This window comes from Podarcis muralis, chromosome 1 (genome assembly GCF_964188315.1).
Source record: "Podarcis muralis chromosome 1, rPodMur119.hap1.1, whole genome shotgun sequence".
Taxonomy (NCBI): domain Eukaryota; kingdom Metazoa; phylum Chordata; class Lepidosauria; order Squamata; family Lacertidae; genus Podarcis; species Podarcis muralis.
In genome coordinates this window covers 78,093,932-78,112,307 of record NC_135655.1, presented here as the reverse complement: position 1 = coordinate 78,112,307, position 18,376 = coordinate 78,093,932, and the positions used below count along the sequence as shown (strand labels likewise).

General features: G+C 41.7%; 1 protein-coding gene and 1 long non-coding RNA gene across 6 annotated transcripts in view; one reads left to right on the top strand and one right to left on the bottom strand.

The window, feature by feature from the left end:
* Positions 1–6,703, top strand: part of LOC114600174 (SITS-binding protein-like) — a 33,807-nt gene extending 27,104 nt beyond the window's left edge. For all 5 annotated transcript variants that reach the window (XM_028736027.2, XM_077932059.1, XM_077932064.1 and 2 more), the window contains one exon: positions 6,353–6,703. In XM_028736027.2, the coding sequence (XP_028591860.2) occupies positions 6,353–6,526 (174 nt within the window). In that variant the 3' untranslated portion in view covers positions 6,527–6,703. The remainder of the gene's footprint in view (positions 1–6,352) is intronic.
* LOC144328466 (uncharacterized) lies at positions 1,185–6,497 on the bottom strand. Its single transcript, XR_013393740.1, has 3 exons — positions 6,404–6,497; positions 3,295–3,927; positions 1,185–1,350 (listed from the first exon to the last, which is right to left on the bottom strand). It is a non-coding gene; the product is annotated as an uncharacterized LOC144328466 (long non-coding RNA).
* Positions 6,704–18,376: the final 11,673 nt, after the last annotated feature.

Sequence of the window (18,376 nt, the reverse complement as noted above, 5' to 3'; positions counted from 1 at the left end):
CATTCTAGATCTCACTTTCACTTCTCTCATTTCCTCTCACGCTTCTTTCCATCTCCACCCCGCTCCCCCTTCTATGGCTCCTACTACTGTCATCCTGGAAAATCCATCACCCATCTGTTGGTTTACTTTAGAGTCTTCTACAATAGTCTGGGAAAGCCTGTTGGACGTAGCTGTATGTTACGCTTTTTCTGTGTGTGGCTAGTTATGCAGGAGGTGATGTTTTATGGGGCATTCTTAGTTGATCAACTTGATTTATTATAGCATGACTGGCTGCGTCCCCAGTGAAGCTTCTGGTTTTTGGTTTGTTTTTTTGCTAGCATGGAAAAAAACAACTTTCACCTGTATAAATAAGAGACAAAACTGAGGAAATGAGGATACTATAAGAACATGTGTTCTGCTGGTACAATAATCACAGATTACGATGGCAGGCTTTAGAATCTACTTGATAAAGTTCTACATTGGTGACTGCCCATAGATTATAACCAAAGGTTTACCTGTTAATTCATATGACACTTTTCAATAAAAACATGCTGAATCACACATTATTCCATCACTGAATCATGCCCCCCCCCCCTGTAAATAAATGAGGTGGTATAGTATAGGGATTCAATACCACAGTCTTTTCCTCAGTGGACTAAAACCCGTTGGAGATCAATGGCAGTTAGAGGCCCATTCTATCAAGACCACTTTCCAAATCAACTTTATTGTTTGGGTAACAATCTAAGCACATGTCTCCATTGATTCTGTTGAAACATGATTAGTTTCTCCTTGGCTGTTTGTGAAAAGGAACTCTGGATTACATTGATGGAAGTTTAGGAATGATAGATCGCAAACAGACCCTGGCCCAAAGAACCACTGAAACTGGCTGGGGTCACACCGTTGTTTGCTCAGTAAGCTAGTTCTTCATGTTGCTCTCTTGGTGATGGTGCCATATGGGTGTAGCCAGGAATTTTGTTGGGGGGGGGCAACCAAAGTTGTTGAGCTTCCCCATTGAAGCCTGAAGTCTGTAGCTATCCAAGTGAACCACAAGAGGTGGTTGAGAGGGGTATATGTTAGAAGAGGACTGAGACATCCTTTCAAATATTACTGTTTGGGTATACATTGGAAGCACCACATGCATAGCAAAGCCACTGGACTGTAGCAAATCATCTTGACTTTGCACTGGTCATAATGAAACCCTATAACCTGCCCTGTATCCTAGAAATGTAGGACAGTGACCATAACTCAGAAGGTCTGAGGTTCCATCCCTGGCATCATGTCCTCTGCCTCAGACCCTCAAAAGTCACTGCCAGTCAGAAGAGCAGACAACACTGGGCTAGACAGGCAAGCAGTCTGACTTGCTGTAAGTTCCTATATGAGATAGGAGGAAAAGAATGCAAATAAAGAACTATAAAATGCTGGCCCCCTTTTTGTCCACTATAAAATTTAAACAACTATCTCCTCCATATGTGTGTCTTTACATGTTGGGGAAGAATCTTCCACCGCTCTAGGAATACCCAGCTCCTTTTCTCTATGATGCCATTGACATGGGCAAAAGGAGGCATGGGTGGTGGTACTAGCTGTCCACACCTAGAGGCATCTTGAAACAAGGAAGACTGTTTATGAGATTGATTTCTATGAGATGTTCATGCCAATGATGCCTCCAAGTATTTCAGATCTTGTTTGTCTAGATTAATAAGGCAATTGGGTGCTCCGTTAATGTTATAATCAATTAGCATTAACAAGCAACTGGAAATAAATTAAAGAGCAGTTAACACTCTAATTTCTTTTGCTGTTAGCATTTCAAATACAGCCAATATCTAATTAAATCTTTTGAAGCACTTTCCTATTTGCTGAACTTATGATTAATGTAAAGACTTAAATATTTCTCCCAGATCAAGGCAACGACACATTGATCTTTAGTGTCTTTAGTTCTGAGGCTGGTGCATGGTAGGATCTAAAGTGTTGCCTTTAATCATATTAAGAAGGCTCTCACTGAGGGCTCATTAAGCGCTCAAAGGGCAATGGAGTTTTGTGTGCATTTGAGGCCTTCTAAAATTTACAGTGACCGTTTTAAGAAGAGCAGTAGTTGCCTCATCGCAATCTTTTTGATCAATTATTTCTGCTTTGATGCTTTAAATTGTCTTGGTTACTACTGTATTAGAGAATGTGCAGGGTTAGGATAGTCTTTTCTCCTGTACTGTCCAAAGTAAAATGTGAACCTCATCCCAGTGTGATCCTTGACCTTCCGCCCTTTAAAATGTAAGATGTAAGATGATTGAAAATCCCTGCATTTACAAGGGAGAAAGGTCCAAGACAAAAATGGGGGTAGGACTGACATCATGTGGATACTCCTACATTTTGTTGCCGTATAGACAAGCCCGAAATACAGTGGCCACTTCTGCAAATGGCAACTCATGTGAACAGCCGAATGGTGTGAAAAATGTAGGCAACCTAATATCTTCTGTGAAGTGAAAAATCACAAGTGAGTGCAACGATGAGTGTGCCTGGGTGTGCTTAGTCTTCTTAGACAATGTTATTTATAGAACTTGGAATGTTTTTAGTGGGTATGATACACAATTCTCTCTCGTGGGCCTGCATGTTTCTCATTGTATTCTGATTCACATAATTGAAAACGGCTTTTGCCTGATTGTGACAAGTTCCATACACCTTGAAGCAGACTATGTAGACGTGCAAGTAATCAGAACACTTGCTCTCACAGACAAATGGACTTTGGGCTGACAGCGAGGGAGTAGGAACAGCTAGTTACCAATTAAACCTTGTGGCAGATGGTTGCTCAGCCACCATTGTGTGGAATGCACAGTGACCTTGCTACAAGTCCAAGGGCTATTTTCAGTCATCTGATCTTCCTAGTCAAACTTTGATCTTCCTAGGCAAGGCACTCTTTGGTGCTGGTTGGGAACATCTGAAGATGACATCAGTTTCACTATCAGGTGTTCTGCTTTGAGTCTAGCTGATCCAGCCAGGTGAACAAAGAAGCAAAGCTGCAATGAGGCAGAATGGCAGTGCCTTCTTAAATGGTACAGTACTACCTTGGTTCTCAAACTTAATTGGTTCTGGAAGTCTGTTCCAAAACCAAAGCGTTCCAAAACCAAGGTGCACTTTCCCATAGAAAGTAATTAATCCGTTCCAGACTTTTAAAAACAACCCCTAAAATAGCAATTTAACATGAATTTTACTATCTAACAAGACCATTGATCCATAAAATGAAAGCAATAATCAATGTTCTGAACTATAAAATAAATAAGACAGTATTGTAGATGATAAAAATTAAAATTAATTTTTTTCCCTTACCTGCACTGATGATAGTCACTGTTTGGATGGGGGGCTTTTATCCATTTCCACAGTCACACAATCAAACAATCAATCAGTCATAAAACAAAAAACAAGCCACAGTCACAAAAATGAAAAAGCCACACAAACAAAAACTCAAAAAATTAGCAAAAACAAAAGCACCAAATATCACCTCAGAACACTGTAATCAGAAACAGAAGGCTTTAATTACGATGGGGGGAGGGGACTTAAATTAGCTGTGCAAGGGTAAAAATGGAAGGAAAAAAGCCTTAATTTCGATGGGGGGAGGACTTAAATAAGCTGCGCAAGGGTAAAAACAGCACGAAAAAAGCCTTAATAACTATGCAGGGGACTCAAATGAGCTGCGCAACAGTGAAAACGGAAGCTCAGCAGCACATTCGGCTTCTGAGGCAAAGTTCGAAAACCAAAACACCTACTTCCGGGTTTGCAGTGTTCAGGTTCCGTGTTGTTCTGGAACTAAGCTGTTCGATAACCGAGGTACCACTGTACTAGGCTTATGCTTGTGTCCTTGTGATCTTTAAACATTAGTAGTAAAACACAGAGGCCCCAGAAAGGGAACAAATCAAGTATGTCAGAAAGCTGTCATCACCTTTGCATCTGTACATGGAAATTCTGTGAGTGAAAGAAATATAAAACCCTTGTGGAATGGAGACATTAGTATAAACATTTATATTGACTTCATATTTTATTACCTTTGTTTATGGTTATAAACTCAGGAATAGGTGGCCTTTTCTGGTTATATTGGGGCTAGTTAATATATTCTTCTGTGTCAGAATCCATTCCAAGTCAGGTCTGCACTCCAGAATCCCACTGCCTCATCTGATTCAGTTAAGTGAAACAGACACTCATGACCTGTCCTTAATTCCATAAGGTGAACTGCAGCTCCAGAAGCGTAATAGTGTCAGCATCAATTACAGGTTTCTTATCTGTTGCATAGAGGCCTAGGGCAAATGTCCTAGCATCGCTGTACCAAGATCCTTGTTCTTGGAAGTAGGTACATTTCATTGGAGGTGAAATGGAAATCATGGCCATTTGTAAAAAGCCATTACACTTTCCAACATGAAAGGATCAGAGCTTTGACATATATCAAGTCCTGAGACCTTGATGCTTTTATATTGATTTCAGTGGATGTATTCAGCTTGCGACAAATAAAGGTGGCCATTTCCCCACTTTTGAACTAGACGTGATGGCAGCAGGACCTAGCTATGAGTCTTCCTGACTCCTCCTAAATTGGTGCCCGGGTCAATTTAAAGCATGGCATCAGTGGGGGAATTAAATATCCCCATCTATGCTTTTCCAGGTGAAATTATTTGAAATGTGTTTTCCTCTTAGCCAGTGTTACTTTTAGCCATGGAGGTCCACTAGGAGAAAAATCAAAGGGGTTTCAGAGAAAAGGCACAGGCAGCAGAAAAGGACATTTTCCCACTTTAAATCTGCTTCACACTTTATAGAAATGGAGCAGCAGATCCATTTCTGTAAACAAGGCAGGCCATCATTCCACTAGTTTGGCCCTTGCATTTTAAAAAGAACATAAATTCAATTTCATGGCAAACATTATTTGTGAAATGCAGCCTACGGTAAGCTGACAAGTGGAATCTGCACTTATAAGATATCATCACATATCTCCTCCCAGAAAATCACTTAAATGGGGCAGCGGGGGGAATCTCTAAAATTGAATCGGACAGTTTCCAATGCAGAAATATGGCCTGCATTAACAAGAAGAGATCTTTTCTTACGATACAGCTAATGCAAAACCAAAGATTGGACTAAGAACATCAGGCCTTTCTGCTGAGCGGCTGGGATCCAAATTTGTGATAAAAGTTCAGTTCTGAAAATACAACGTAATGTGTTTGCAACTCCTGCCAATTCCAATTAAAATAAGTATGGACTCAGACTCAAGTCTGTCACTCATAAAGAATCTTTCATGAATTTGGAAAGAACCATTGTGCTGTAATGATGAACATTTGTGCACTCTAGTACCTTAGAACTCTGCGTTTTAAAACAAACCAAAAAAAGGCTGCCCTCGTCTTCCTGGAACCTCTCTTTAGATCAGTCTTTGCCCAGTTTGCATCAGTACAGTATTGTTTTAAAGACGTTCATAACATCTTTTCAAGATTTCTTACCGTATTTTTCGTCCCATAGGACGCACCGGCCCATAGGACGCACCTAGTTTTTTTGGGGGGGAAATAAAGGGGGGGGAAATTTCCTTTATCCCCCCCCCAAAACCAGGTCGGGGAATCCAAACCAGGTCGGGGAACAGTGGGATGGCGGCGCTGCGCCTCCCCGCTGTCCCCTGAGCTTGTGGGGCTGCCGATGTCTTCCCAAAGTGCGGGGCGCTCTGCCCTGGAGCGCAGGCAGCTCTGCGCAACCCACCAGAGCCCAGCGCGGCTTTGCGCCGGGCTCCCGAGGGTTGCGCAGAGCTTCCTGAAGCCTGGAGAGCAAGAGGGGTCAGTGCGCACGGTTCTCCAGGCTTCAGCGAAAGCCTGTATTCGCCCCATAGGACGCACACACATTTCCCCTTCATTTTTGGAGGGGGAAAAGTGCGTCCTATAGGCCGAAAAATACGGTAATCGTTTTATCACTTGTTGTTTGCCGCCCTAGGATCTTTTGGGAAGAAGGGTGGGGTTTTAATAGATGGCGTCAAAGCAAACTTTATTGATTTCACCGTTATGATATAAAGTCATTATCAGAACAGGTAATAGTGTGCTGGTTTCAAGTGAGCTTTACTTTATCAGTGGGGCGATGGCCACCCTGTAGCCAAGGCGGGTGGCACCCTGGTCCCAGGATCGCAAACCCCACCCACCTCTTGGAGGGGCTGAGCGGAAATTATCAGTGTTCTGACTACATACTCTAAGGGCAAGGCTACAGCCCTGGTAGAGCATATGCTTCACATCCATTAGATCCCAGGTTCAATGTCTCATGCCTCCAGATAGGGCAGGCAGGCAGTGTCTACACAACTGAGCTTGATGGACCAATGGTCTGAGTATAAAGCAGTTTTCTATGTTCCAAGGCTTCTAACTTTCCTTTTTCAATCCAGGTCCTTGTTGCCCCAATAACTGAACAAGGGCAACGTCAAAGAGATATTTACCTGCCCAGAGAAGGTCAGAAGTGGAAGGACATCAACACGGCCCAGGTGTTTGATGGAGGGACCTTCATCAGGAGCTATTCAGTCTCTCTCATGGATGTGCCTGTTTTCGTTAAGACTTTCTAGATTCCAAATCTGACTCAGATCTCAGAAGGTTTCCCTGTATCTCAGAGAAGGATTGCCAACAAGAGCATCCATGTTGACAAGGAAGTTCTCTCTTTTTCTGAAAAGAGTTTCCAGTCCACTGCAATGTTCCCAGGATCTGTATATTGAAAGAACTATTAAATGTGTGCATTTAAAATAGACTTGACTCCCCACTGTCTGTTTTCCAAAAATTATAAAGTTCTCCAAGGGCTTCTGGTGGGACTACAGCAACTGCTACAATTTTGTACCTCGAACCCCCAGGCCTGTTTTCCTCTTTGCAGAATCTGTTGAAACACTCAGTTGGCAGGGCGGGGAGTGGTGAGTAGGATGATGGGGCTTAGGATGATGGGGAACCTCAGGCCTTGGACTCAAATGTGGTCCTCCAGGCCTTTCTATCTGGCCCTCAGAACATTCTACAGGCCACACCCCTCACTGGCCAGGCTTTCCACCCTGCTTGCATGCTTTTGCCTGGCTGGAATGTGTCCCTGAGCTCTGATAGTGCTTCCCACTTGTCTGGATGGAGGACAGAGAGGGGTATGTGAGCTTCCTGTACAAAAGTTTACATTTGTGACTCCACTCACATTTGCCTCTGGCTCTGCCCCCCACTGACCTGTGGTCCTCAGAAGGTTGCTCAGAGGGAATATTGTATAGCCGTCGCGGCTGAAAAGAGTTCCCCACTCCAACTTAGTCCTCCCCCCTGCCTCACTAGCAGATTGTTGTTTGTGATGAAATCCCATGGCAAAATGCAGTCTCTTTTCCAAGGCGGATTTGATCGTTTAGGATATTTTCCATAAATGTCTCCAAAATTTGGTTGTGAAAAGGGAACGGACTTTGCAAATTAGGAGAGGAATTCAAGGCTGCCTACCTGTGGAGCAAAAGAAAGGGGAGGGCAATTGATTTTGTGGGTGTGACTTAAAAAAAACAACATAAAAACGTTATTTGCGGGGCGGGGGGGGGGGGACAGAGGGTTGTTTCATAAACCTTTCAGTATTTCTCTTTTTAGACTTTCTTTCAAGATTGTGTGCTCCCATTCTCCAGTGTCAGAACATACACCTCCCATTATTTACTTTTGTTTTGAAAGCTATCAGCTGACTATTTCTCCCTTTCTCCACTCAAAACAAACAAAACAAACAACCACTGGTGCTAGATTGGAGCTTGGTCTAACAAAACAGGAAAAATAAAATGTTTTATTTCGTCTGTAAATCCTGTGAGGGATTAGCTGTCTAAGATGAGCATTCCATCAATATGAGTTTGAAAAAGTGATATGATTTTTTTGGTGAAAAGTTTTGTTTTTTTAACTGAGATGCACGTCACCTTGGGTGTTTTTATGAGGCAAAAAGGTGATGAATAATTAATAATTAATAATTCTTAATAATTCTGACTTACATGAATCAATGCACCTTGCTGCTTCCAAGACCCAAAGAGCAAAAGATCTAGAAAGCCAAAGCCAAAATTATTCCTTTTCATGTTCAAGAGCCATCAAAGCACCTTTCTCTTGTGGCTGATTCAGGTATCAGAAAGGGGTAATGCATTAATTTGCAGCATTGGCACAAGTGGAAGGTTGGTGTTGCGGATGAGAGACTTCAGATGACCTTCCAACGCATGTTTTCATACAAAACATGGGTCTGACAGAAATATTCTTAAGGTGCAATCTTATCCCCTCCATGGGAGTTGCCTCTGACTAGACATGTAAAGGATTGTGCAAAAATTCTAAACCGTACAATTGTAGACTTCCCACAGCAACTATCACACTTTGCCCACCAACCTCTTTTTAAGCAGAGGTTGGCTGGCCATCTGTCAGGGATGCTTCAGCTGAGATTCCTGCATCATGGATGATTGGACTAAATGACATTCAAGGTGCCTTCCAACTCTACAATTCTATGATTCTACCTCTTCAGCAGTGGTACAAACTAGGCCCTCAGGGTGTGGGGCAAACACCTTCTCTGTGTTGCAGTGTAAATAAAGCAATATAAATTACAGGGGGTGGACACAGTTTAAAAACAAGAAACCCACATTTCAAGCTCTAGCCTCAGAAGAAGAAACTTACATTAAAGACACAGGCATCAAGTTATCAACAGAACATCTCTCAGAAGTGCAATCTATAAACTTAAACAATGACATTGACAAACCAGCGTTCTCGATCTTGCCCTGTTTTAGTTGCAATGGGTGTCCTCATAGCTCCTTTGCTTAGGCAGCTTATGGATGAAAGCCTCAATTGCTGCCTTTTGCTCTTCTCATACCCAACCTTTATCCCTTGCACAATTTCATTTTCTTTTCTCTAGGGGCCTTCTTTCAGTCCTGTTAACAAATGTTGTGTCGTGGAGACATCTAGTGGAGAAATATTTCTTAGGGCTCCACTTTTCATCCCTTTCCCCTTCGTCTATAATTCCTCAAGTTGTAAGAGTTCTTTTTTTTTTTTTGCAGAGGTTTATCTATTTGTTTACATTGTAAAATAAACTGAAGAAGTATAGCATCAAGGCAACTAATTGCTTATGTAGTGCAGTCCCATACATGTTTATTCAGCAGTAAATCTCACTGGGACAAGTAGAGCTGACTCGCTAGCCTAATCTGTTTAGAATTGCAGCAGTCTTATTCAATTGACGTGTAGAGATTTCCTAAAAACTAGTTGTCACACTCTAAAGAATGACAGGCTAAATAAATAATGTCTATTTATCACCACAGATTAAAAGACCTAAAGCGGCCCTTTGTAAAATGTGTTCCTTGTTACTTTTTATAATATTTGTTGTTTCTAGATTGTTAGCTGCCTTGGACTTTTGAGGAAATGGATCTTTAAATAAACAAATAAGAGCAGATCATAATAAACACCCACAAATCTGTCCACCTAGAGCAGGAGTTGATCTATTGCCTGCGGAGGGGAGCCATCTTGGAAAGCTCCAGTTCTTGGGCTCCAGCTTCTATAACTCCCAGCCAGCATGGTCAGTGGTCAAGGATGATATGGGTTGTGGTCCAATGACATGTGGAGGGCCACAAGCTTCCCATTTCTGCCATAATGGGCCCATTGCCTTTCAACAGGGGTGGCTAACCTGTGGCCCTCCAGATGTGGCTGGTTTACAACTCCCATAATCCCTCACCACTGACCATGCTGGCTTGGGCTATTGGAAGCCTTGAGTCCAACAACATCTAGAGGGCTACATGTTTGCCAGCTTGCCCTACAGTAACATCAGAAATTAGCACCCAGGTCACAGTGTAGTGACAACATGGCAAGGCATTTATGAAACACAGTTACGGCCTATACACATCCAAGTCTTCCAACCAATTAGCCCCAGAATACAGCCTAAGGACGATATCAGACAAAGCTTCACTCTGGCCTCCAAGTGGTATGCTTTAGATCTGAGCAAGATAAAATTACTCTGGCAGACCTTTGTTGAATACCCCTGCCTAGTCTATTATCATAGTTTTTCTACTGCCTCACTTCAGACTGAAATTTCCTGCCAAGGGCCGCACGCTTGCCATTGCTGCTGCAGTTTCTACTCCACTTTCCAGCCCTGGTTACGATATTAAAAATACTATATTGCAATGTGAAACTACAATGGGCACTACAGCTAAGTTCAATAGGCTATCAAGGCCATGCCACATGGCTATGCACAGCCTTACATGGAAACAAGGATTAGGGATATCATATGTGGCTCCCCCCCCCCCCGTCCCCCCATTCCTGCAGATGATTTCCAACTGGCCTGGCTATCGTAAACAGCAGAGAAAACACAGTGTGTCAGCTACAACGGGGGCAGGGTCCAAAGTCAAAACAGACAACAACCAAGAAAATCCAGGAACTTGGGAGAGAGGAGGAAAAATAATGTGGGGGAGGTGGAATTTGACAGTGGGGTGATGTTTGGAATGGGAAGGCAAGAATCTAAGGGAAATGGGGACTTTCTGACCCTCCAAAATGCCTACAGGCATCTCTAGGAGCCATTGAAAATAAAATAAAAGATGGGTCTGCATTAATCCACATCAAATCCAGGCTTGATTTTGAAATGGTAGCTAAGAGAGAATTAACACTGCTGTGCTGTAACTGTTGTTTTTAAAATTCTTTATTATGTTTCAGTATAAACAAAAATACAATACAAACTCATAGCTGAGGGGGAAAGGCAGAAAATAGATACATATAAATAAGATGTAGAAAACAGAGAACAAGGATAAGGAAAGGAAGTACAAGTTATTTGCAAATGTCATACATGACAGGTTATTTATTTTTGTCACTCTCGCACCCTCACTAATATACATGTTTTTACAAGAGGTAGCTAGCCCAAGACCCCAATCTTATTTAAGAGATGGCAAGCATTCCAAATGCTGGCTGCCCTGCCTGGAACAGTTTGGATAATAGTAACATCATTTATGTACAAAATAAAGCTTTGCCAGACACTTGAGAAATTATCTTTGCTTAATTTGTCCCCTACTCAACCACATTTCCCCATAATTAAGAGAACACACAACTGTCTACACCAGGCCTCTTTCAGATGTTTCCAGTTTCCCACTATAAACCTTCCTGCCACTGCAGTAAGCCTGCGCTGAATTAGACCTTTGTCTTGACAGTCCTCCTGGATTGTGAATGCTTCTGGTCTCTTTTCAAAGGCTTCCAAAGCTCCACCGGGTCTCTTGACACATTTGGGGAAAGGCTTTAGCTATTCTGGTGCCAGAGTGGGAAGCTGGAAGACAAGATAGGGCCCTTGCACCTTTGAGAATCTTGCTGAAGAGGGAATTTCAGCAAGTGTAGCTTGTCAGAACAATTCCACACAACTATCTTAGGCACGGGAGCCTATTTCCTTGTGCATCAGGCTAATTTAAGTGAGGCATAGGAATATTGTTGAATAGTGGGTAGACATGGCAGACGACACAGCGATTTCTCCAAAGCAGGTCTTTATTTTTGTAAGCTGGAACAGAACTGAACCGCAAACAGCTCAGCCGGCCTGCTTTTATAGGCAGCTGGCTGTCAACATTGTAGCAACAACAACCCAGGGTTTCCCGCCTAAAATAACTGACGTGGACCTGAGTGAAAACTATCTACACGATACTCCTGGTGGTCAGGGTGAGAACTTCAATACATAACAAATATCATTGCATGCTTTTGGAGGAGAGGATGCCCAGTAAAGCTTAAGGCAGCCCAGAAATGTCTCCAGAACACAAAGACTCAGCCCACATCTGCAGACAAAATCACCAATGTTCTGGAGATCTAATACATGCATGGCAAAGCCTAGGATCCCTTCCAAAATCCATTGAGGCATCTAGGCTAGAGTACAGATTTGATACTGGACTCTGAAATCCACTGCAGATTTTCTGATGGGTTTTGGCAGAGAGACTGCACCCACCCACCCACCCACACGATTTGTCAAAACTATCATTCCCATCCCTATTTTTAGCCCTCCTCCCTTTTTTGTTCGATAATTTTTGGGCAATTAAACACACAGCCATTTAAAGTCAGTAAAAGTTACTTCACGTTGCTTCTTAACGAAATATCTGCTTAGAGGACTGGGTAGTTTTATAGCATGAAATTATGTGCATTGCAGCACAGCACTTCAGTTGATATGACATGATGTTTAAGCAAAAATCAAACAGCCATATTCTAAAAATAAACAGAGCTTTTACTCTTTGCAGACAAGAGCCTGAGTTTATGCCAGCCCTCTGACTTCCACCAGCATAAATGGCACTTTATCTAAATGTGCAGCTGATCATGCTAATGTGCAAAATAAGCAAACATCTTAGTTCTGCTTCCCCAGTTTTCAGAGTATTTGCCTCATTAGGCCATGCGAAGAGACTGAGTGGAATGCAAAACCCTTTTAAGTATCAGATGCGTGTTTTTGATATGCTGCTGTTTCACAATAGGGAAGATTTTGTGCAGCTGTAAACAAAGATGGTACTAAGCTACATTCCAGTGCAATAGCGTACTGGCACAAAGATTAGAGAAAAGCAGTACCGTATGCATCTCTGGCTAGAAGGATACCCTTATTAAGACAGAACTGGTCCACAGCTGCTCTGCTCCAGGATTCCTCAGCATTAAGTATCTTGCAAGAACCAAGTTAAGGGTGCTTGCTATGATTTAGGGACTATCTATCCCTTTATCAAATTTGATTTCAAGCACTCCGGGCTGAATATTAAAATGATGCCCATTCTTCAGGCAATGGGTCTTCAGCTCAGAGCATTGTAATTCCATATTCGCTCAGTCCCCTGGGATTTGCCAGGGCTTTCATTGCCCCACAATTCATCCTTTAACAACTAGCCATAGTTTTGTCCTGCTACTCAGCCTCTGCACTTTTGGCCGCTTGCTCCAGTGAAGATTTTAAGAGTGACTTTCTCCTCATGTGTTCAACAGGGCATTCTCCTAGGTAAGTGTGCATCGGATGCAGTGCTTGCTGTTCTTTTTCATTCTTTTGTATATTTTGTATTATAATGGAATTATTGTTTTGATGTTATGGGTGTGTTTTTTTAAAAAAAGAAATCATTTTGTGTTTTGTTTTCCTATGCTGTATCCCACCCTGGGACCTTCTGGTGAAGGGTAGGCAAGAAATGAAACAATGAGGATAATGATATATATTTTTTGCATTGTAAGTCATCTCAAGATGTTTTTGAACTAATCCTCTAGCAAACGAAATAAATACTCTAAGCCTTACACTTGCTTATTCAAAGTATGCCTCCTTGATCTCAATGGAATTTATTCTCTAGTGACTGACGTTAGGTTTGCAGTCTTAGTCAGTGAGTTACTTAGTGCCACAGATCTCGGGCTGTGCCTGCCCTGTGGAACGCCCTTCCATCAGATGTCAAGCAGATAAACAACTATATGATTTTAAATATATATTTGAAGGCCGCCCTGTACAGGGAAGTTTTTGATGTCTGATGTTTTATTGTGTTTTTAATTTTGCTGAGGCAACCTAGTCAGATGAGTGGCTTCTCATTATTATTACAGTGGTACCTCGGGTTAAGTACTTAATTCGTTCCGGAGGTCCGTTCTTAACCTGAAACTGTTCTTAACCTGAAGCACCACTTTAGCTAATGGGGCCTCCTGCTGCTGCTGCCACGCCGCCGGAGCACGGTTTTTGTTCTCATCCTGAAGCAAAGTTCTTAACCTGAAGCACTATTTCTGGGTTAGCGGAGTCTGTAACCTGAAGCGTATGTAACCTGAAGCGTATGTAACCCGAGGTACATTTCCCTGTTTTGGGAAATGCAAATTTGGTTAACTTTGCCTTTAAATGCAAACCAAATTGAATTACTCTGCCATCCCTATTAATGCAAACTTGGTTCATATAAGGCACAGCCAGGCCTGCTGGGTGACACAGTTACCTCACATGAATGGAGTGTGTAGTCAAAACACACCACCACTATCCTGCTTATACATACAGTGGTACCTCGAGTTACAGACGCTTCAGGTTACAGACTCCGCTAACCCAGAAATAGTACCTCGGGTATTGAACTGATTTGTTTTTATTTGTTTTGTTGTGTTGTGTTGTGTTTCATGATGGGCGTAAAGCCGAATAAACATTTTGATTTACCTTGGGTTAAGAACTTTGCTTCAGGATGAGAACAGAAATCATGCAGCGGTGGCACGGCAGCAGCGTTAGGACCCATTAGCTAAAGTGGTACCTCAGATTAAGAGCAGTTTCAGGTTAAGAACGGACCTCCAGAACAAATTAAGTTCTTACCCCGAGGTACCACTGTATTGTAGACAGCAAGCTCTAAGCTTTATTTAAGATAAGCAGGTCAATCATTACTGATCTCACCGTAATGATGCTGATGCAAACTTCCAAGGAATCCCGGAACATAGTTTGGAAACTATCCATGGGTCACCTGGTAAAAAAGCTGATCCTCAAGTTTCTTACTGAACGTTAGGATCCAAAGTTATACATTAGCATCAAAGAGTGACAAATGCTAATCCTTAAACAGATATTTAAGATCAAATGAATAATTTAGAATGATTCATCTTTTTAAATGGATTTTTTCTGTATCACAAAAATAATTTTAGGGTCAATTGTTCCAGCTAGTTCAAGTTTCATTGAAGCCTTCACTCCAGTCCCAGCACACGACCTGTTTTCTTGGAGATAATTTTAGTAATACTGATAGCTTAAAAAAAAACCCAACCCCCCCCCCCACACCTCAGATCAATGCTTCCATATCATCATGTGGCTGATGTACTAGTGTTGTTTCATCATCAATTTATCATTTATTTTCTTTGGGGCAGTGCACATGCCTGTGAAGTAAAAAGTTGAAAATATAATAATGGGAACAAGTACAAAATAAAGTGAAAAAGTATCTGTCAGATCACTGAGAATAGATTGTAAAGGATACATGTCCACTTCAACTCTTTCATTTTATAACAAAAAACCAAACCAGAAAGCTATCAGTAACTACTGATAGCTCTTTTGAAAGTGGAAGTTGGTTTTTCTCTTGATATTTGAATCACTACATTTTCTTTACAATGTATTCAGGGCCATGACGCAGGCAACAAGTGACGGATTGGCTCATTTTCTCCACTGCCATGTTTACAGTATTTAAAAAACATTTTGGGAAATGTGGACATTTATCCAAAGTTCATGTGATTTCATTTAAAAGGAAAAAGCCAATGTGTACAAAGTGCACTGCAGTAAATTCTTTGTGTACGCACCTATAGATAATTTGCAAAACATGTTTACAGCCAGTGGTTACAAAACTATGTATTGGTTTTTGGATCTTTATCAGCGTCATGCTTTTCAGCTTTAATGCGTCAAAGCTGCTCCTTCCACAAAACTGCAGGAGTCAGACATATTACACCAGGGGCAAACTTGATGCCACCAGTTCAGTTTCCGTTTGCATAAGGACAAAGTCCATTGAACACTTCACAACAGTTCACCTACTACAAAAATATATTTGAAAGCTGGCCCCTTTGACGGAATCTGAGGTCAGATTGCATGAAGTGTAGACAAGAAGCTTAACCTTCTGCAACTGTGTTTGGAACTGTGTTGGTTCTGAAAAATATGACAGTGTTTATATATTAGTCTCCCTAAATCCTCAACAAACTGGTTAAATGCAAGCAACAGTGTTTATTCCTGCTACAATTCCAGTCTACAATAATGCCTCCCTCCCCCTTTAATTTTTTTTTTTAAATAATATTTTATTAAGTTTAACAATAGGGAAAAGACAACCACAAAAACAATATAAACACAAATGGAATATAAAACATACAAAATTTCACAATACAAAAATACAGACATTTAACCTACCAAGGGAAAAAATAAAAAGAAAGAAGAAAGTCAATACTCACACAAAGAGGTAAAACACAGATCTCTCTTTTCTAATTTCTTATCTTTGATAACTTATTTTCCCAACTTCCTCACGCCTCCCTTTTTTGTATCCCTTTGTGTCTTCCAATGCTTTGCGATGAGTATTCTTGCTGCTGCTGTAGCATACATAAAGAAAGTTCTATCCTTCTTTGACACCAATTGGCCAACTATGCCCAGGAGAAAGGCCTCTGGTTTCTTCACAAAGGTGTATTTAAATACCTTTTTCAATTCATTATAAATAATCTCCCAGAAAGCCTTAATCCTCGGGCACGTCCACCAAAGGTGAAAGAATGTACCTTCAGTTTCTTTACATTTCCAACATTTGTTATCAGGCAAATGATAAATGTTTGCAAGCTTGACTGGGGTCATGTACCACCTGTACATCATTTTCATAATATTCTCTCTAAGAGCATTACATGCCGTAGATTTAATCCCAGTGGTCCACAACTGCTCCCAGTCAGCAAACATAATATTATATCCTATATCTTGTGCCCATTTAATCATAGCAGATTTTACCGTTTCTTCCTCCGTACTCCATTTCAGTAGCAAATTGTACATTCTTGGTAGTATCTTAGCATTGGGTTCTAACAGTTCTGTTTCCAATTTTGATTTTTCCACCTGGAAACCAATTTTTTTATCTTGATTATAAACCTCTCTTATTTGAAAATAATGTAACCAGTCTCGCACCTTCCCTTTAAGCTTCTCATAACTCTGCAATTTCAGCTTGTCACCATCCTGTTCCAAAATTTCACAATACTTTGGCCATTTGGCCTCCATGTTAATTTTTTTCAAGGCTTTCGCTTCCATAGGTGATAACCACCTTGGAGTTTTATTCTCCAAAAAATCTTTATATCTTATCCAAACATTAAAAAGTGCTTTCCTGACAATATGGTTTTTAAATGCCTTATGCGCTTTAACCTTGCCATACCACAGATATGCATGCCACCCAAATACATTATCGTAACCTTCAAGATCTAAAATGTCAGTGTTCTCAAGAAGCAGCCATTCCTTCAGCCAGCAAAAAGCTGCTGATTCATAGTAGAGTTTAAGGTCCGGCAGGGCAAACCCCCCTCTATCTTTAGCATCAGTAAGTATCTTAAATTTTATTCTGGGCTTTTTGCCCTGCCAGACAAATCTAGAGATGTCTCTTTGCCACTTCTTGAAACAGTCCATCTTGTCAATAATTTGCAGTGATTGAAACAAAAACAACATTCTCGGCAATACATTCATCTTTATAACAGCAATTCGACCAAGCAAGGAAAGCTTCAAATTTGACCAGATTTCTAGGTCTTTCTTGACTTCTGACCAACATTTCTCATAATTATCTTTAAATAGATTCACATTCTTATTAGTCATATTCACCCCCAGGTATTTAACCTTCTTTACCAATGTTAAATCTGTCTCTTTCTGAAACCTCTCTCCTTCAATCGGTGTCAAATTTTTCTCCAAGACCTTAGTTTTTGACTTATTTAACTTAAAGCCTGCCACTTGACCAAACTCCTGAATTACCGTATTTTTCGCTCTATAACACGCACCTGACCATAACACGCACGTAGTTTTTAGAGGAGGAAAGCAAGAAAAAAATATTCTAAACAAAACAGTGGATGTATGATTTTTGTGGTTCATGCTGTGGCCACAAACGTGATCTGACGGTGAGTTTGGGGTAGCCCAATGCAAAAATCCTGTGGATCCATGTGGATCCATGCTTTGTAACCACGTTTTTGCGCCGTTGCAGCCCCATGAAACAGTGGGTGCGTGATTTTTTTTTGTGCAGGCTGTAGCCATGGACATTTTATGTGATCTGATGGTGAACCTGGGGTGACCCAGTGCAAAAATCCTGAGGATCCATGTGGATCCGTGCTTTGTAACCACGTTTTAAGTAGGGAGGGAAGGAAAAGCATTCAAGGGACACGGAGCATGCGTGGGGTGTGTAGAGAAGGATGTGGCTAATGATGCAGGAGAGGGATTTAAGGGGAGAAGGAACATGCATGGGGTGTGTAGAGAAGGATGTGGCTAATGATGCAGGCGAGCGGTTAAAGGGGAGAAGGAACACGCGTGGGGTGGGTGGAGAAGGATGTGGCTAATGATGCAGGAGAGGGATTTAAGGGGAGAAGGAACATGCATGGGGTGTGTAGAGAAGGATGTGGCTAATGATGCAGGAGAGGGATTTAAGGGGAGAAGGAACACGCGTGGGGTGTGTAGAGAAGGATGTGGCTAATGATGCAGGAGAGGGATTTAAGGGGAGAAGGAACATGCATGGGGTGTGTAGAGAAGGATGTGGCTAATGATGCAGGAGAGGGATTTAAGGGGAGAAGGAACACGCGTGGGGTGTGTAGAGAAGGATGTGGCTAATGATGCAGGCGAGCGGTTAAAGGGGAGAAGGAACACGCGTGGGGTGGGTGGAGAAGGATGTGGCTAATAATGCAGGAGAGGGATTTAAGGGGAGAAGGAACACGCGTGGGGTGTGTAGAGAAGGATGTGGCTAATGATGCAGGAGAGGGATTTAAGGGGAGAAGGAACACGCGTGGGGTGTGTAGAGAAGGATGTGGCTAATGATGCAGGCGAGCGG